At 42.6% G+C, this 21,155-nt stretch overlaps 1 protein-coding gene across 1 annotated transcript; it reads right to left on the bottom strand.

Moving 5' to 3' along the window:
* Window positions 1–477: 477 nt before the first annotated feature.
* On the bottom strand, window positions 478–20,697 carry LOC110486045 (3-oxo-5-alpha-steroid 4-dehydrogenase 2). The gene is made up of 5 exons (XM_021557360.2): window positions 20,272–20,697; window positions 3,127–3,290; window positions 2,401–2,502; window positions 1,190–1,340; window positions 478–989 (listed from the first exon to the last, which is right to left on the bottom strand). Exons 1-5 carry the CDS (start codon window positions 20,547–20,549, stop codon window positions 923–925), a joined length of 762 nt encoding a protein of 253 aa, XP_021413035.1. The 5' UTR covers window positions 20,550–20,697; the 3' UTR covers window positions 478–922.
* Between the last annotated feature and the right edge of the window lie 458 nt (window positions 20,698–21,155).

Here is a 21,155-nt window from a genome sequence, read left to right as displayed (position 1 = left end):
GCCAATGAAGGAAATTAGAAAACCACCTTAAATTGAAATATTGATGTGGCCTGTCTGCTTTTAGAGGACAATGTTGTTGCGCTCTCTAAAACATGATACCCTCATGAAAACGCTTATACTACCCCCTAGGGGTGGAATTGGAGGATTACAACTACTGTCATGTCATAACACATACTGTTAAGCTTGTCTGTCAAGAACCTCAGTGATGCACTAGCTCGACTCTCGTTCCCGAGGGTGGCAATGTTTGCCATCGCTACGGAACTTAATTGATTGATGAATGTCACTGCTTAGCCAGATATTGCATTCACATGATTTCCAGTAAGCTGAGCCTTTGTCGCACCGAATGAAGGATGACTTTGCCTTTGGACTTATGTAATCAACCAAGCAAGCATGAAATTAAAAAGTGCAATTAACAAATGCAGCAGTTATTAATCACATTTTTGATAAACTGCATAATAAAAACAGACCAAGGTTTTTTCAGACCACAAGGTAAATAAGCGGAGGTTTAATGAGCCTTTCCAAAAGTGAAGTAGTGCATCTAAGAAATCACTTTTTGCACAGCGAAGAAAAGGCAGTCAGTCGTCCCTTTCGAATGAAAAAATGTTTTTCCTTTATTCCTTCAAGACCTACCCACCACCCCCTTTCTCTTCACCCTGAATTCTTTAGCCTTCATTGAGCTTTGACCATGCCGAATGCTGCCACATAATTCATTCCTCCAAGCATTTGGGAGTATGGTATTACAGATCTGTTGCTGCAGGTGTGAAATATGATCTAGCTCTGAATACAATGAGATGATAGGAATATGTCTAGTTAATGAAAGCATTTCATTTCAGAGTTCCGTAAATGCCAATATCATGGCCATGACTAATGATTTTAGCTAGGTCAGTCCATTTATTAAGGCTTCTCTGGTTTTCTGTTCTTCTTATAATATGAAAGGTATCACAGCTTTCCTCGACTGGGGGTAGTCTTCAAACTTCTCTTGGTAGTACCTGAAAGAGATGAGAATGTCATATTGAAGGAATCCTACTACCATGCTTTTCCATTGTAAAATGTCAACACAAGACAGTCCATGGTTACTGCTTTGCTGAAAGACCTAAAGTTGTATCAATACCAGTGAACATGAGCGTATCGGTGTGAGTATGTTTATGAAGAGATTACGGAAGGCTCTTGAGGTTGGACCTGTCAGTACCTGTGGTGGTGGTAGGCCCGCGGTCCGATCGAGCACATAGTGAAAAGGGCAAAGGAGAATGTCGGCAGGGACCACGTTGCTAGGGCATACCCGCACCACTCCATAATCTCTCCAAAGAAATTTGCTCCGGAGACATACTCAAACATTCCCCCTGGAGTAAAAAGGGTCAGACAGATAATTCAGTAGTAATGAAGTAGGGTCTGTACACTCATACCTTGAGAGTAGTTCAAAACAATTCAATCCCTGAACTTTCAGACCCTACTTCATATCTACTACCTTTTTTGGACACCGCCCCATGTCAAGGGATTGGATAGTTAATTCACCCAAAGGTGGGTGAAAACATCTGCTGTTTCCGCAAGGTTCTGATAATAGTTGCAAGATGTTACTTTTTAACCTTTCCGTGAGGTAATGGCCCAGAACTGGAATGTTTGCTTCCTGTGTTTCTTGGCGAAACTGAATGCCGTGTGTACTTTGCTCACAATCTTCTATGACCCTGGTGATTACATTAGCACTTAAAGGCCCAATGCAGAAGTGTTTATATCAATATCACATTTTTACTGGGTAACAATTAAGTACCTTACTGTAATAGATTTCTATTAAAATAGGCAAAAATAGCTTTTTAGCTACAACAAATCTTTCTCAAGCAATAATTTAGCCAGGACTGTCTGTGAGTAGTCTGAGTGGGGGAGGAGGAAACTAAAAACTAGCCGTTATTGGCAGAGACTCTGTTATTTGTCTATTAACCAAAGTTTCCCACCTGGTGATGTCACCATGAAAAGCCAAAACTCCTGCCCATGAAACCTGCTGAATAGAAGGTCCTGTGTAGATTGTATTTTCAACCAGCAATTATCAGGAAATAGTTTTTTTCTCACACCTTTAGTGTTAGTTTCATCAGCTGTTGTACAGTATGATATAAAACACAGGAAAACTGCATTTTGACTGCACTGGGCCTTTAAATATATTTCGATCAGCACTGTCATAGCCCTTACAAAGCAAAAGTAAGTAGAAATCACATTGACACCAGAATGTTCTGAATATGCTCTTCTTGTTCTGTTTATCATCACATGGCTGTGCAGACAGTGGCTAACTAAACAGTACAGAACATGGTTAGTTATTTGGCTAAAGATTGACGTTTTTGCTATTGTTTCACAAGACTGGAACAGTTGCCTGAAACACTGCCTGACATCTGTTAACCAGAATTCATCTGGTACCTTTGGGAATCTTGTAAACAACTTCTCCGGGTTTTCTCAAATTTAGAAGTATGTGGTCACTGTGAATGTTGATGGCCATTCCCAGAAAAAATATCAGCAAACCTGAAAAGAAAACAGTACAGGCGCTTAATGCAAACCACATTCTAGTTCTATAAAAAAACAAATGTATGAGCTGTTAAAATATTTCATGCTGGCAGAAGCTTGTACAATGCAACCCCAAACTCAGACTTAGTCAACAAATCATTATTTATATTCTTGTGGAAGAGTACTGTCAAACGTATCGTCCCATATCCTGCTGAGACCAAAAATGCATGTTTTGAAGAATCTAGCTGACCAATAAACACAGAACATTTGCAAGGAGGAAGCGAATGCCAACTTGTTTTGTCACAGTTCCAGGCTAAAAACCTCAACGTTCTCTGGCCAGATTAGTCTCCCATACTGCACGACTGGTTTTCCCGTTGTGTTTTCCTAACCAATTTTTTTAAATGTTTTTGATCTCAGACTTCATCTACAGTAGCTCTAGCAGTTATCAAATGTTACCCTTTACCCTTTAAAGGGTGAAATTACATTACTTCGGAAATAAATCTATAACATTTATTTAAGGCTTCAACATAGGATACCAAATGACTGTTAAATGTCTGTGAACATCGTCCAGGCACTGTAATATTCAGAATAAGGGCTGGGAAAAGACTGAGAAATCAATTCCGCTGGTATCTCAGATCTTACCGGTGTACAGACGAATGTCGGTCCGCCACGCATCATCGTACGTGGCACAGTGGAGCATGTAGTGGCCTTGGAGAAAACCGTTGACAGAGCAGAAGACTACCGCAGAGAAGACAATGTAGAGAGGGGAAGGGCGGCCTTTGGTCAGCAAGGAGTAGATGAATGTTCTTGCAAGAAAATAGAAAAATATTGATTAAAGAAATCAAGTCAAAGATGGGTCAATATAGCGCTGCTGTGTACAAACAATGTGAGTACCTGGAAGCCATGCAGGGCCGTGTTTCTTAACGTAGATAGAATTAGATTGTGTAGAACAAACATTCCCCTGTAACAAGTAGAACAGGAGACCACGTCATTCATTAAATTTCTATTTTAGATTAGAATCTGTTTGTCACAGACCTTTAAAAAAAAAGGTAGGGGCGTGGATCAGAAAACCAGTCAGTATCTGGTGCGACCACCATGTTTCTCATGCAGCGCATGGAATTGATCAGGCTGTTGATTGTGGCCTGTGGAATGTTGTCCCACTCCTCTTCAATGGTTGTGCAAAGTTGCTGAACATTGGCCGTTGCTGGATATTTTGCGCCCCTCTCGAGTTTGTGCCGTGGCGGAGAACTTCATGGGCTATACTCAGCCTTGTCTCAGGGTAGTAAGTTGGTGGTTTGAAGATATCCCTCTAGTGGTGTGGGGGCTGTGCTTTGGCAAAGTGGGTGAGGTTATATCCTGCCTGGTTGGCCCTGTCCAGGGCTATCGTCGGACGGGGCCACAGTGTCTCCCGACCCCTCCTGTCTCAGCCTCCAGTATTTATGCTGCAATAGTTTGTGTCGGGGGGGATAGGGTCAGTCTTTTATATCTGGAGTATTTCTCCTGTCTTATCCTGTATACATCTGGCCCTTCTTTGGGCCATCTGGCCCTTCTTTGGACACTGTGCTAACAAACCTCCAAACGAGCTTCAACGCCATACAACACTCCTTCCCGTAGCCCCCAACTGCTTTTAAATGCTAGTAAAACTAAGTGTATGCTCTTCAACTGATTAGCATCACTACTCTGGATGGTTCTGACCTAGAATATGTGGACAACTTCAAATACCTAGGTGTCTGGTTAGACTGTAAACTCTCCTTCCAGACTCACATTAAGCTTTTCCAATCCAAAATTAAATCTAGAATCGGCTTCCTATTTCGCAACAAAGCATCCTTCACTCATGCCGCCAAACACCCTCATAAAACTGACTATCCTACCGATCCTTGACTTTGACTTTTACAAAATAGCCCCCAACACTCTACTCAGCAAACTGGATGTAGTCTATCACAGTGCCATCCGTTTTATCCCCAAAGCCCCATATACTACCCACCACTACGACCTGGATGCTCTCGTTGGCTGGCCCTCACTACATATCTGTCGCCCATCCCACTGGCTCCAGGTCATCTATAAGTCTTTGCTAGGTAAAGCCCCACCTTATCTCAGCTCACTGGTCACCATAGAAACACCCACCCGTAGCTCCAGCACGTATATTGCACTGGTCATCCCCAAAGCCAACACTTACTTTGGCCGCCTTTCCTTCCAGTTCTCTGCTACCAATGATTGGAACGAATGTCAAAAATCTCTGAAGCTGGAGTCTTTTATTTCCCTCTCTAACTTTTAAGCATAAACTGTCAGAGCAGCTTACCGATTACTGTACCTGTACACAGCCAATCTGTAAATAGCACACCCGACTACCTCATCCCCATATAATTACTTACCCTTTTACTCTTTTGCACCTCAGTATCTCTACTTGCACATCATCATCTACACATCTATCTCTCCAGTATTAATGCTAAATTGTAATTATTTTCACCTCTAGGGCCTATTTATTGCCTACCTCCCCACTCTTCTACATTTGCACACACTGTACATAGATTTTTCAATTTATTTATTTTGTGTTATTGACTGTACCTTTGTTCATGTGTAACTCTGTGTTGTTGTTTTTGTCGCACTGCTTTGCTGTATCTTGGCCAGGTCGCAGTTGTAAATGAGAACTTGTCTCAACTAGCTTACCTGGTTAAATAAAGGTTAAATAAAAAATACATGTAGAAAATCTGGTGTCCTGTGTGAAATTAAGTATGCTCCCTCTATTTCTCTCTCCCTCTTCTCTCCCGGAGGACCTGAGCCCTGGGACCATGCCTCAGGACTACCTGGCCTGATGATCTCCTTGCTGTCCCCAGTCCACCTGGCCGTGCTGCTGCTCCAGTTTCAACTGTTCTGCCTACGGCTATGGAACCCTGACCTGTTCACCGCATGTGCTACCTTGTCCCGGACCTGCTGTTTTCGACTCTCTACCGCACCTGCTGTCTCTAACTCTGAATGCTCGGCTATGAAAAGCCAACTGACCTTTACTCCTGGGGTGCTGACCTGTTGCACCCTCTACAACCACTGTGATTATTATTATTTGACCCTGCTGGTCATCTATGAACTTTTGAACATCTTGGCCATGTACTGTTATAATCTCAACCTGGCACAGCCAGAAGAGAACTGGCCACCCATCATTCTTTTAAGATGGTTATACCATGGATCATTTGCTTTTGAATTTTACTACAGCTTTACTACTATATCCCATAGAAACCCATTGACCAACACATTCATAAAATACCTCCATACTTCCATTAATCTGTATGAGTTACTTTCAGACGAGTCCCATGACACTTGTGAGGGTCGTAGAGCCAAAATGGAGAACACATTCAAATAATTTTATTGGTCACATACATGGTTAGCAAATGTTAATGCGAGTGTAGGGAAATGCTTGAGCTTCTAGTTCCGACAGTGCAGTAATATCTAACAAGTAATCTATCAATTCCACAACAACTACCTAATACACTCAAATCTAAAGGGATGGATTAAGAATATGCACATATACAGTGGGGCAAAAAAGTATTTAGTCAGCCACCAATTGTGCAAGTTCTCCCACTTAAAAAGATGAGAGAGGCCTGTAATTTTCATCATAGGTACACTTCAACTATGACAGACAAAATGAGGAAAAAAATCCAGAAAATCACATTGTAGGACTTTTAATGAATTTAATTGCAAATTATGGTGGAAAATAAGTATTTGGTCAATAACAAAGGTTTATCTCAATACTTTGTTATATACCCTTTGTTGGCAATGACAGAGGTCAAACGTTTTCTGTAAGTCTTCAAGGTTTTCACACACTGTTGCTGGAAAATAAGTATTTGGTCACCTACAAACAAGCAAGATTTCTGGCTCTCACAGACCTGTAACTTCTTCTTTAGGAGGCTCCTCTGTCCTCCACTCGTTACCTGTATTAATGGCACCTGTTTGAACTTGTTTTCAGTATAAAAGACACCTGTCCACAACCTCAAACAGTCACACTCCAAACTCCACTATGGCCAAGACCAAAGAGCTGTCAAAGGACACCAGAAACAAAATTGTAGACCTGCACCAGGCTGGGAAGACTGAATCTGCAATAGGTAAGCAGCTTGGTTTGAAGAAATCAACTGTGCGAGCTATTATCAGGAAATGGAAGACATACAAGACCACTGATAATCTCCCTCGATCTGGGGCTCCATGCAAAGTCTCACCCCGTGGGGTCAAAATGATCACAAGAACGGTGAGCAAAAATCCCAGAACCACACGGGGGGACCTAGTGAATGACCTGCAAAGAGCTGGGACCAAAGTAACAAAGCCTACCATCAGTAGCACACTACGCCGCCAGGGACTCAAATCCTGCAGTGCCAGACGTGTCCCCCTGCTTAAGCCAGTACATGTCCAGGCCCGTCTGAAGTTTGCTAGAGAACATTTGGATGATCCAGAAAAAGATTGGGAGAATGTCATATGGTCAGATGAAACCAAAATATAACATTTTGGTAAAAACTCAACTCGTCGTGTTTGGAGGACAAAGAATGCTGAGTTGCATCCAAAGAACAACATACCTACTGTGAAGCATGGGGGTGGAAACATCATGCTTTGGGGCTGTTTTTCTGCAAAGGGACCAGGACGACTGATCCGTGTAAAGGAAAGAATGAATGGGGCCATGTATTGTGAGATTTTGAGTGAAAACCTCCTTCCATCAGCAAGGTAATTGAAGATGAAACGTGGCTGGGTCTTTCAGCATGACAATGATCCCAAACACACTGCCCGGGCAAAGAAGGAGTGGCTTCGTAAGAAGCATTTCGAGGTCCTGGAGTGGCCTAGCCAGTCTCCAGATCTCAACCCCATAGAAAATCTTTGGAGGGAGTTGAAAGTCCGTGTTGCCCAGCAACAGCCCCAAAAAACCTTGTGAAGACTTACAGAAAACGTTTGACCTCTGTCATTGCCAACAAAAGGTATATAACAAAGTATTGAGATGAGTATTTGGTCAATAACAAAAGTTTATTTTCCACCATAATTTGCAAATAAATTCATAAAAAATCATACAATGTGATTTTCTGGATTTTCTTTTTCTCATTTTGTCTGTCAACAGGCCTCTCTCATCTTTTTAAGTGGGAGAACGTGCACAATTGGTGGCTGACTAAATACTTTTTTGCCCCACTGTAAATATATGAATGAGCGATGACCGAGCAGCATAGGCAAGATGCAATAGATGGTATAAAATACAGTATATACATATGAGATGAGGATGTAAGATATGTAAACATTAAAGTGGCGTTATTAAAGTGGCCAATGATTTCGAGTCTGTATATAGGCAGCAGCCTCTCTGTGTTAGTGATGGCTGTTTAACAGTCTGATGGCCTTGATACACCTGTACTGACCTTGACTTCTGGATGGTAGCAGGGTAAACAAGCAGTGGCTTGGGTGGTTGATGTCCTTGATGATTTTTGTTGGCCTTCCTGTGAGGTAGGTGTCCTGGAGGGCAGATAGTTTGCCCCCGGTGATGCGTTGTGCAGACCGTACCACCCTCTGGAGAGCCTTGCGGTTGTGAGTGGTGCAGTTGCCGTACCAGGCGGTGATACAGCATGCAATTGTGCATTTGTAAAAGTTTGTTAGGGTTTTAGGTGACAAGCCAAATTTCTTCAGCCTCCAGCCTCCTCCTTGTGCCTTCTTCACCACAATCTGTGTGGGTGGACCATTTCAGTTTGTCTGTGATGTGTACGCCAAGGAACTTAAAACTTTCCACCTTCTCCACTGCTGTCCCATCTGTGGATAGGGGGATTCTCCCTCTGCTGGTTCCTGAAGTCCACGATCATCTCCTTTGTTTTGTTGACATTGAGTGAGAGGTTATTTTCCTGACACCACACTCTGAGTGCCCTCCCCTCCTCCCTGTAGGCTGTCGCGTCATTGTTGGTAATCAAGCCCACTACTGTTGTGTTGTCTGCAAACTTGATGAATGAGTTGGAGGCCTGCATGGCCATGCAGTCATGGGTAAACAGTGGAGATGTTGTTTCCTACCTTCAGCACCTGGGGGTGGCCCGTCAAAGTCCAGGACCCAATTGCACAGGGCGGGGTTGCGACCCAGGGCTTCAAGCTTAATGATGAGCTTGGAGGATACTATGGAGTTGAATGCTGAGCTGTAGTCAATGAACAGCATTCTTACATAGGTATTCCCCTCGTCCAGATGGGATAGGGCAGTGTGATGGCGATTGCATTGTCTGTGGACCTATTGGGGTAGTATGCAAATTGAAGAGGGTCTAGGGTGGCAGGTAAGGTGGAGGTGATATGATCCTTGACTAGTCTCTCAAAGCACTTCATGATGACAGAAGTGAGTGCTACGGGGCCGATAGTCATTTAGTTCAGTTATCTTTGCCTTCTTGGGTACAGGGACAATGGTGGCCATCTTGAAGCATGTGAGGACAGCAGACTGGGATAGGGAGCGATTTGAATATGTCCGTAAACAAACCAGCCAGCTGGTGTGTGCATGTTCTGAGGACGCAGCTAGGGATGCCGTCTTGGCCGGCAGCCTTGCCAGGGTTAACACGTTTAAATGTGTTACTCACGTCGGCCACAGGGAAGGAGAGGACCGCAGTCCTTGGTAGCGATATCCTCAAAGCGGGCAAAGAAGGTGTTTAGTTTGTCTGGAAGCAAGACGTCGGTGTCTGTGATGTGGCTGGTTTTCTTTTTGTAGTCTGTGATTGCCTGTAGACCCTGCAACATACATCTCGTGTCTGAGCCATTGAATTACGACTCCACTTTGTCCCTGTACCGACATTTAGCATGTTTGATTGCCTCGAAGAGGAAATAACTACACTGTTTATATTCAGCCATATTCCCAGTCATCTTTCCATGGTTAAATGCGGTGGTTGGTCCTTTCAGTTTTGCACGAATGCTGCCATCTATCACCTGTTTCTGGTTAGGGTAGGTTTTAATAGTCACAGTGTGGTTATAACATCTCCAATGCTCTTCCTTATAAACTCACTCACCGAATAAGTGTATAAATAAATGTTATTCTCTGAGGCTGTCTGGAACATTTCCCAGTCTGCGTGATCAAAGCAATCTTGAAGCGTGGATTCCGATTGGTCAGACCAGCGTTGAATAGTTCTTGTCATGGGCACATCCTGTTTGAGTTTCTGCCTATAGGATGGTAGTTGCAAAATGGAGTCGTGGTCAGATTTGCCGAAGGGAGGGCGGGGGAGGGCCTTGTATTCATCACGGAAGTTAGAGTAGCAGTGATCTAGTGTATTGCCCGCACGAGTGCTACAGTCAATATGCTGGTAGAATTTAGCTGTTCTCAAATTTGCTTTGTTAAAATCCCTGCTACAATAAATGCAGCCTCAGGATATATGGTTTCCAGTTTGCATAGTGTCCAGTGAAGTTCCTTGAGGGCTGTTGTGGTATTGGCTTGAGGGGGGATATACACGGCTGTGACAATCACAGATGAAAATGGGAGAGTAATATACCCGGAAGCGGTGGATGGGCGACGTTGTTTTGTCTCGGCCTCTGGGATTAGATCCAATGTCCTGGGTGGTGGTGGTGCAAACAAAGTATTCAGGAAAGTTGTATTCCTGGTCCTGATGTTGGTAAGTTGACGTTGCTCTGATATCCAATAATTCTTCCCGGCTGTAGGTAAGAACACTTAAGATTTTCTGGGCTAACAATGTAAGAAATAATACATTAAAAAACAAAATACTACATAGTTTCCTAAGGACTAGAAGCGAGGTGACCAGCTCTGTCGGCGCCATCTTGATCATGGTGTCATATTAGTTTGTATCCCAAATGGTTCAGACGCTACAGATAGAAGTTGACATATCAGCGTTACCGAATTCAGACGAGTCTTGTGGGGGTCGTAGAGCAAAACCGTTCTGATGCTACAGATGTTTTCGTGAGAAGACCGATTTTCGGGATGTCTCCTGGTCTGACAAACAGCGCTGTAGCTCTGCCACTTTCCACCGCAGATGTGGAAGGGCGACATAGGCGGATGCGGTAGATTGTGACTGATTTTGATGGGGATTTTTTATGTTCATTAGCAATAAACTCGTATTAAACATTTATATAGGCCTAGACTACAGAATAGCATTATTACAGTATACATTTTGTATTGAACCAACAGGTTATTTGAATAAATAATGTGCATGTCTTGACAAGCAAGGAGTTCCATAGTGTAGGCATATGTAAACCTTTCTTTGCTAATAATGATATCACTGTGTCTTATAGGAAAAACTACTGAAAAGCAGGTCGGGGACTTTTCAATGTGCATGCCAATGTTCAACTCTGAATTGATGTGGTTTCCACCTCGGCTGAGACGGGTCAGGTGCGAGTATCCAGGATGTGGCCTACTGAGGCGGGGTCACTCGAGACAGAGAGGGAAGGCTTTGACATTCTTGTCATTCAAACCGATTGCTGGTTGATAACAAGTGTGAAGCATCAGACTTCAGGAAGATTTTGAAGGATTAAATACAAATATATACAGTACCAGTCAAGTTTTGACACACCTACTCACTCAAGGGTTTTTCTTTATTTGTACAATTTTCGACATTGTAGAATAATAGTAAAGACATCAAAACTATGAAATAACACAAATGGAATCATGTAGTAACCAAAAACGTGTAAACAAATCAAAATATATTTTAGATTCTTCAAAGTAGCCACCTTTGCCTTGCACCTGTTGGCTGCTTTTCCTTCACTCTGCAATCCAACTCATCCCAAACCACCATTAAGTGTGCCTTGAATTCTAAATAATTCTAAATAATTTAATTCTAAATAAGCACCCCCACACCATCACACCTCCTCCTCCATGCTTCATGGTGGGAACCACAAATGCGGAGATCATCCGTTCACCTACTCTGCGTCTCACAAAGACACGGAGGTTGGAACCAAAAATCTCAAATTTGGAATCATTAGACCATGGACAGATTTCTACCAGTCTAATGTCCATTGCTGGTGTTTCTTGGCCCAAGCAAGCCTCTTCTTCTTATTGGTGTCGTTTTAGTAGTGGTTTCCTTGCAGCAATTCGATCATGAAGGCCTGCTTCACGCAGTCTCCTCAGAACAGTTGATGTTGAGATGTGTCTGTTCCTTGAACTCTGTGAAGCATTTATTTGGGCTGCAATCTGAGGTGCAGTTAACTCTAATGAACTTATCCTCTGCAGCAGATGTAACTCTGGGTCTTCCTTTCCTGTGGCGGTCCTCATGAGAGCCAGTTTCTGCGCCTTCTTGACGATGCTGTCTGTGTGGGTGGACCAATTCAGTTTGTCTGTGATGTGTACGCCGAGGAACTTAAAACTTACTACCCTCTCCACTACTGTCCCATCGATGTGGATGGGGGGTGTTCCCTCTGCTGTTTCCTGAAGTCCACAATCATCTCCTTAGTTTTGTTGATGTTGAGTGTAAGGTTAGTTTCCTGACACCACACTCCGAGGGCCCTCATCTCCTCCCTGTAGGCCGTCTCGTCGTTGTTGGTAATCAAGCTTACCACTGTTGTGTCGTCCGCAAACTTGATGATTGTGTTGGAAGCGTGCGTGGCCATGCAGTCGTGGGTGAACAGGGAGTACAGGAGAGGGCTCAGAACGCACCCTTGTGGGGCCCCAGTGTTGAGGATCAGCGGGGTGGAGATGTTGTTACCTACCCTCACCAACTGGGGGCGGCCCGTCAGGAAGTCCAGTACCCAGTTGCACAGGGCGGAGTCGAGACCCAGGGTCTCGAGCTTGATGATGAGTTTGGAGGGTACTATGGTGTTAAATGCTGAGCTGTAGTCGATGAACAGCATTCTCACATAGGTATTCCTCTTGTCCAGATGGGTTAGGGCAGTGTGCAGTGTGGTTGAGATTGCATCGTCTGTGGACCTATTCGGGCGGTAAGCAAATTGGAGTGGGTCTAGGGTGTCGGGTAGGGTGGAGGTGATATGGTCCTTGACTAGTCTCTCAAAGCACTTCATGATGACGGAAGTGAGTGCTACGGGGCGGTAGTCGTTTAGCTCAGTTACCTTAGCTTTCTTGGGAACAGGAACAATTAGGCACATTTGGGCAGTCTGCAGTCTGCACACCTGTTAATTGAAATGCATTTCAGGTGACTACCTCATGAAGCTGGTTGAGAGAAAAGCTGTCATCAAGGCAAAGGGTGGCTACTTTGAAGAATCTCAAATATAAAATATATTTTGATTTGTTTAACACTTTCTTGGTTACTACCTGATGTGTTATTTCATGGTTTTGATGTCTTCACTATTATTTTACAATGTAGAAAATAAAGAAAAACCCTGGAATGAAAAGGTGTGTTCAAACTATTGACTGGTAGTGTGTATATATATTTTGTTTTGAAGTTAAAAATATACTGGCCCAAGCGGGCCATATGAAAGGTTGATTAAGTGGCCCGATTAGCGGGGAGCCCTGAATGTCGAACCCTGCAGTCTTAGCTGATCCACTCCCTGTACACCAGGTCATGTGCCAAAGAAAAAACGGCACCTGCTGAAGAAAACAGATTTTGGACCCAGTCATCCCTCTCGCTTCGCCTCTTCCTCTCTTGTGTAACTCAGAAATGTCAGATAATTACTATAGCTCCTGCCTTCAGCCAATCTAGTAAATTCCGGATCTCTATGGCGTGATGCATCATTCAGCCAAGTTTCGTCAAAATTGGGCCAGTGCTGTCTGAGATATAGCGTGTGACTAAGGGATAGATGGATGGGATGTTCTAAGTCCACAAAAATGCTTAAACAACATGAGGAGACCACTTTTGAGGTCTGGGAAAAACAACAGAAATGTAGATTCTTGAGTGTAGTTACCCTATAATTAAACTGTGCAGTCACCTAGCAATCACTGTTGTTTGGTTAGCTGTGTGTCTGTAGTGCACATGAGATGGAGTTTGCAAAACAAATGTCCACTGGATTGATGCAAATAATCATAATACCATTCTACTAGGTTGGCGTAGTCTACTTTGTAGCTAGTTAACATTTAATTGAGAATGTTTTTGGGGAAGCCTTTTCATCTACCAGAAGACGGTTAGGTCTGTCATTGGCATCGCTATATTTTTCCTGTGCCTTAATTGTTTGAAAGCTGAACGTTTTACTTCATATTATGAGGCGTCCTTACCATGCTTCAAAGTAGCCTATAGCCAAAATCCCAACATAGAAACGTGGCGGCAATTATTTTATAAATAATTCTTCATGCTCTCTCCTGTTCTGTTTTCAAAGCAACTATCATTGTCTTGTCATATTAGCAACAGATATTTCTATAGGGTAGTTGGGGGTAACTAGTCCCCCCCCCCCCCCTGTAATTCACATTAAAACCACAAGATGTCACCAAATAATTTCCCCAAAACCTTCAATGGCTGCCACTGCTTTTGCTCAAACGAAAATGTCCTCTCCTCATAACTTTTGGAGATTTGTTAACAAAACAATTTTGTGGTAAGTAGATTTTTTTTATGTTAAAGTTGTAGCTGTTTAAATAAAGTTAGGACCCCCGACCCCACCACCACTAGGGTCTATCTACTCCTTTATGGTTATGAATGCCGGTGAGCATAAGCTGCTAGCTAGCAACCTTACTACAAGATCGTCTGAGGTAGAATACATAAAAAAATATAGAACTTCATTGCAGTTGGAAATGTTTTCACTAATAGCTTTACAGTTCATCTTACTTTATAGCCTTTTAGCTATTTTACACAGCATTTTATGTCATATAGCTTGATATCTAGCTATGTTTTTAAGAGAGAGCTTTTAAATGAACATCTCTCCCCCTGTATGTTAATAATAATACTTTGAGTCAGGTGGTTTGAAAGAAACTGTCTTGTCTTATGGTACACAGTGCTGTGTGTGGTAGTTGGGGTTAGGGGCCATATGTTAGGGAGGGTTTTGGGTAAGGGTTAGGGTTAGGAGCCATTTGTTAGAATAGAGGTCAGTTCCTAATATGATTAATGTTTTTATTTTCAGATGAGAACATACAAGAAGAAAACAGACCGTTGAATCTATGGCTCTGGGGTGATACAGCATGCCCTGAAGGCAATAGAAAATGGGAAGACCTTAACGGGGGCTGCCAGGGTGTTCAACATTCCACCAAGAACCCTACAGCACCACAGAGGAAAGCAGGCTTCAGCCAAATGGGTGGGGCGCCAGTATTCTCTTCCACATACAGTTGAAGTTGTTTTTCAACCACTCCACAAATTTCTTGTAAACAAACTATAGTTTTGGCAAGTCGGTTAGGACATCTACTTTGTGCATGACACAAGTAAGTTTTCCAACAATTGTTTACAGACAGATTATTTCACTTATAACTCACTGTATCCAGTGGGTCAGAAGTTTACATACACTAAGTTGACTGTGCCTTTAAACAGCTTGGAAAATCTGCACACCTGCGAAAAGTGCAAATCAATCCCAGAACAACAGTAAAGGACGTTGTGAAGATGCTGGGGGAAAAAGGTACAAAAGTATCTATATCCACAGTAAAATGAGTCCTATATTAACTTAACCTGAAAGGCTGATCAGCAAGGAAGAAGTCACTGCTCTAAAACCACCATTAAAAAGCCAGACTATGGTTTGCAACTGCACATGGAGAAATGTCCTCTGGTCTGATTAAACAAAAATAGAACTGTTTGGCCATAATGACCATTGTTATGTTTGGAGGAAAACGTGGGAGACTTGCAAGCCAAAGAACACCATCCCAACCGTGAAGCACGGGGGTGGCAGCATCATGTTGTGGGGGTGCTTTGCTGCAGGAGGGACTGGTGCACTTCACAAAATAGATAGTTTTCATTCCTCATGATGCCATGTGCATATATTGAAGCAACATCTCAACACATCAGTCAGGAAGTTAAAGCTTGGTCGCAAATGGGTCTTCCAAATGGACAATGACCCCCAAACATACTTCCAAAGTTGTAGCAAAATGGCTTAAGGACAACAAAGTCAAGGTATTGGAGTGGCCATCACAAAGCCCTGACCTCAATCCCATAGAAAATTTGTGGGCAGAACTGAAAACGCGTTTCTGAGCAAGGAGGCCTAGAAGCCTGACTCAGTTACACCAGCTCTGAAAGGAGGAATGGGTCAAAATTCACCCAACTTATTGTGGGAAGCTAGTGGAAGGCTACCCGAAACGTTTGACCCAAGTTAAACAATTTATAGGCAATGCTACCAAATACTAATTGAGTGTATGTAAACTTCTGACCCACTGGGAATGTGATGAAAGAAATAAAAGCTGAAATAAATAATCTTCTCTACTATTATCCTGACATTTCACATTCTTAAAATAAAGTGGTGATCCTAACTGACCTAAAACAGGGGATTCTTACAATGATTAAATGTCAGGAATTGTGAAAAACTGAGTTTAAATGTATTTGGCTAAGGTGTATGTAAACTTCCGATTTCAACTGTATGAAAGTGACCTTGTCAACCACATTCAACAAATGGAAAGAGCCCTATTTGGCATAACATCATGGGACGTGAGAAGACTTGCCTTCAATCTGGCAGAAAGGATGGGAATCAAGCACAGGTTCAACAGGTGTTAGGTCTTAGGTGTTGCTGGACCTAAGGAAAGCTTTTGATACTGTTAACCATGAGATTCTCATCACAAAATTGTCCAAGTTCAACTTTTCCCCTGATGCCTTGAGATGGATGAAATCATACCTTGAAGGCAGAACTCAGTGTGTCAGAGTGAGCAATGAGCTGTCGCCCACTCGTAGCTATGATGTGGGCATGCCCCAAGGGTCAATACTGGGGCCCCTCCTGTTCAGCCTGTACATTAATGATCTGCCTTCTGTCTGTACTGGGTCTGAAGTTCAAATGTATGCAGATGATACAGTGATATATGTGCATGCAAAGAGCAAACAACAAGCTGCACAAGAACTCACTACTCTAATGGTCCAGGTTACAAAGTGGCTCAGTGACTCGTGTTTGCATCTCAATGTGAAAAAAACTGTTTGCATGTTCTTCACAAAGAGGGCAACAGATGCTACTGAGCCAGATGTCTATGTGTCAGGGGAGAAGCTCCAGGTGGTATCCGATTTTAAGTACCTTGGCATCATACTTGATTCCAACCTCTCTTTTAAAAAGCATGTGAAAAAGGTAATTCAAATAACCAAATTCAACCTAGCTAATTTCCGATTTATACGAAATTGTTTGACTACAGAGGTAGCAAAACTGTACTTCAAATCTATGATACTCCCCCACTTAACATACTGCTTGACTAGTTGGGCCCAAGCTTGCTGTACAACATTAAAACCTATTCAGTCTGTCTACAAACAGGCTCTCAAAGTGCTTGATAGGAAGCCCAATAGCCATCATCATTGTCACATTCTTAGAAAGCATGAGCTCTTGAGTTGGGAAAATCTTGTGCAATACACCGACGCATGTCTTGTATTCAAGATCCTTAATGGCCTGGCTCCCCCTTCACTCAATATTTTTGTTAAACAGAAAACCCAGACATATGGCAGCAGATCCACAAGGTCTGCCATGAGAGGTGACTGTATAGTTCCCCTAAGGAAAAGCACCTTTAGTAAATCTGCATTCTCTGTGAGAGCTTCCCATGTCTGGAATACACTGCCATCAGACACATAACTGCACCACATATAAACACTTTCACAAAATGCTTGAAGACATGGCTAAAGGTCAATCAGATTTGTGAACATGGTCCCTAGCTGTGTGTTGCCGCTTTCCATGTTGTCTGTTGTCTGTAGCTTGTGAGGTGTGGAAACACTTTGTTGCTTTTATGAATTTTGTCTTGCTGCTTTTTGTTTTATGTTGCTCTGTCTGTATGCTACGTCTTGCTTGTCCTATGTTGCTCTGTCTGTATGCTATGTCTTGCTTGTCCTATGTTGCTATGTCTTGCTTGTTCTACGCTGCTATTGTCTATATTGTAATTGTTTTTAATAACCTGCCCAGGGACTGCGGTTGAAAATTAGCCGGCTGGCTAAAACCGGCACTTTTACTGAAACGTTGATTAATGTGCACTGTCCCTGTAAAAATAAAAAATAAACTCAAACTCAACAAAGGAAAGGGGTATGCAGGGGTGGCTTGGTTCAGTGGCTTCATGAAGCGCAACTCTAAACTGTCAGTTCAAGTATCGCAAGCAACCAGTCTTGCGAGGGCCGTGGGCTTTAATAAGCTTAAGGTTGACCAGTTATCTAAGGCCTACGCGGACGTTTTAAACAGCGTCAGGGAGGTCGGGGCCAACGAACATTTGGAACATGGATGAGACGGGAATAAAAAACATCCAGAAGCCGTTGCCTGCGGTGGCCATGAAGGGAGCCAAACAGGTTGCACGGATGACTAGTGCAGAGGGGCTTCACAGTCACAGTAATTTGTGCTATCAGTGCAGCAAGGCAGTACATGCCGCCCTTCTTCATCTTCCCCCGGAAGAGGATGAACCAACAACTGCTGGTTGGAAGGGTGAGTTACTCAGGCTGGGTCGACAGTTCCATCTTCACCACTTTGCCCACAGTGTTGGTTGCACCCCTGAGCAACGCCACATCCTCATCCTCGATGGGTTATAGAGGAGCCTGAGGTTATAGAGGAGCCTGAGCCCATTGTCGGAAAGAAAAAGTAATCTAAATGAACGAAAAGTGGCAGAAGCAGCATTTACTTGGTAGAAAGTGTTTATTGTACTAACACTGATGTATTGTTTTTCTCATATATTTTCGTTGCAAAGAATCCATTCAACCACAGTGCTCTACCGTCACCACTGCCACCTCTACCTCCAACGCCACCAGCTCTAACGCCAAAACCTCTACCTCCACCACATCTTTCTCAACCACAACCTCCACCCTGAAGCCTACCCTTGCTCCAAATGTTGGTATAAAAAAAAAGTCAGCACTCATTTTAGGGAATATATATTTGCATATAGTGATTATAAGTCTTTATTGTACCAATAGTCATGTGTTCTTGTTGTTTGTTTGTTTTTGCTTAAACCAAAAGCTGCAGCAGTTCTATTGGAGTGGTCCCAGAGGCTCCTAGAGGCGAGGCCGAGGAAGGCAGTGTCATGATGTTGCCCTCTTTGGGTACAAGGTTTGAGTAGAGACCATGCATTTCTCGTGCTGAATTCTTAACCATACCACATGGTTAAACTCTTAGACTATCTAACCGACAGATTAAGAGTTATTGTTATAAAATGTTATATTCCAATGTTATTTCATGTTTTTTAGTTATATTCCGTTCCAATATTATATTCGAATGAATATTTATTTTATGAATTAAAAACAACTATTGAAAATCTTTTGCTCCTGAATGTCATTTTAAAGACTGCGGGGATTTAAATGTGTGCATTATTCCAATAATAGTTAGTGCAATTGTACATAATGGATTGTAAGGAAAAGGAACAACAAAGAAAGAACAAAGAAAATGTATGTGCAGGTGAGTTAAAAAGAGGGTCTTTACATCACCTCATGCAGATATTAAAAGTGACGTGCAACACCATTTCCACCTATATTTTATTAAAATAATTCAAACAACTAGAGTTAGCTTTTAACTATTACTAAAGAATTTATAAATAAAATTGATTGAATGGATTTTAACACACTTGTGTGAAACACTATGCCGAAAAACATTTCATGAAATAAAATTAAAAAGTAAACTGTAGCCATCTATTTACCTTCATAGTTATTCGCCTATCCATGACCATCATCCACATTCCAATTTTTTTCCCAAACATTGCTTTTCTTGTGTCAGCATTTAGACATTGTTCTTAGGTCGGGCTAGTTACCCCGTTACCCTACAGACTGCCGATATTTACTTATCACAGTAGGAGACAATTCCTTCTCTTGCTAGAGACAAAATACGTAATGTGCGCCTAGACATGTAGACAATACTTGCTACAAAGTTACAGAAAGCTACTCGGCTACGCCTAGTCCCGGAATCCATTATTTCCAATATAATGTACAGAACGTCGGCGTTTACCCCTTACGTGTACCCACTTTTTGTGGGCATTTGCATATACTCACTTTTTATCACTATGCGTATCAAAGTGTAGTGTAGCGGAGGCATACGCCATATCAACTAGTAAGGCTGGAAGAACAGATCAGAATGTTTGGATCAAAATGTTGATAAACTATTATTTCTTCACATTTTAAACGCAGCATTGTGCACACGGCAGTAGGCCTACGCGCAAATGTTCCAAAATGCAATTTGTGGGAAAACACCATTCTAAAATGTGCACCACACATTAGAGCGGTTTCATATCTGGATGATCGTGCAAATCGTCGAGGTTTCATTTTCAAAAATTTCAGAAAAGTGGCGTACATTGAATGCATCAGTTTACCAACCAAATGAGTAATGTTCTGTTTAATGTGACTCACCCCAGTATTAGGAAACCATGATGGATGGCTTCTTAATTAATAGTGTCCATGCAGAGTGATGATGAGAAAATTGTTCCACTGAAAATTGTGCAAAAACATTTACTTGAAGTACAGTGCAAAGGATGGTAAGAGATTGATGTTTTTTTTCTGTTTTTACATCATACATTTTAAAGAGAAAAATCGGAGTCTAAGCCTCACTCTTTTACCGAATGTCCCTCTAGTCTTCACTCACAATAGGGAATAGGGGACTCTTTTCATTGAATGGCCTGCATTGGTATTGCATACACGCAGATCAACTGTGTAGGAGGCAAAGATGTATGTTCAACACTTTTTAAGTGAAATAACGGCTGTTGCACAAAAAAAGTTGGCCATGTTTTTCAGTTGATTTATGAGTTAAAGATCCGAGACTCCATTGAAAGTTGGTATGTGGACATAGTCTCGTCCCACCATCACAGATCTAATTCTGTCTAGACAGGTGGCTAGACAATACTAACAGATTGGGGACCAGGCTAATGTGGACACATACCTTTGGAAGTAGTGCAGACAGAAGGTCCAGAGAAGCAGGTCTTTGCCCAGGCTGGGCTGTGTGTCAGTGGATAGCAGAAGGAGCATGGGCACCAGGAAAGAAGGCAGTTCCTGGAGGAACCAGGCCAGCTTGGCAGGACAGGTCCTCCCTGGGGTCCCATCCGAGGTCACGTAGCGTCCATACGGGGTCTGGGTCCTGGTCTGCTGAAAGAGATATGCTACCCCACTGATGATGAATCCCCAGCTGAGGTAGTGGATCACATTCTCCTTACACTCCATTATTATCCCCCTCTCCTTTTCTCCTTTTTTCTCCTTCTCTTTCTTTGGGTCCTTGGGTCCAGCAAAGTTTCCACGGTCTCCACGCTTTGTCAAGACCGAGTAGCCTCCATCTGTGTATGCTGGTGTGAGACGTGTGTGAATGGGAGAGGCACACTTACTACTCCCAACTCCTCCCCTTTAAAACAATGGGAGTCTCTCATGTTTCAGTCACTGTTGAAATCTGAGATTTAAAAAAAAAAACTTAATGAGCGATTACGTAATTTTTAGTAGTAATTGTTTTTTAGTAAAGGTTAACTTCCACTTACAAATGCAGAACGAATAGACCTAGACAAAAACATTAACAACATTGTCCTCCAGTCTTTGCCTACCACATGTACCACTATACTGATGTTTTTCATGTCATGTGAAAATTATGAGTGATCAGAGTTGGCCCTTGGCCATTCAATCTCCTCAAGAATGTATAAAGTTTGCCATGAGGCACTCTGTCTGGAAAGGGGTAAATTGTTTAAAAAGGAGCTTGGCAGTCGACCACTGTCAGTGACATTGTACTGTGAGAGAAGAGCAGGGTTTGGTACTAACACATAACAGGGATTACATAATCAGATA

This window comes from Oncorhynchus mykiss, chromosome 13 (assembly GCF_013265735.2).
Source record: "Oncorhynchus mykiss isolate Arlee chromosome 13, USDA_OmykA_1.1, whole genome shotgun sequence".
Lineage (NCBI taxonomy): Eukaryota > Metazoa > Chordata > Actinopteri > Salmoniformes > Salmonidae > Oncorhynchus > Oncorhynchus mykiss.
Note: the sequence above shows the minus strand (reverse complement) of the source record. Positions and strands in the feature narration are given on the sequence as shown.

Bases quoted from the DNA above. Each gene is read 5' to 3' on its own strand.
- LOC110486045 (XM_021557360.2), bottom strand. From the start codon at position 20,549: ATGGAGTGTAAGGAGAATGTGATCCACTACCTCAGCTGGGGATTCATC. The intron at 1,341-2,400 runs GTACCAGATGAA...TTTTTACTCCAG, and splicing joins TGTTTACAAGATTCCCAAAG to GGGGAATGTTTGAGTATGTC. The intron at 990-1,189 runs GTACTGACAGGT...CATCTCTTTCAG, and splicing joins CGGGCCTACCACCACCACAG to GTACTACCAAGAGAAGTTTG.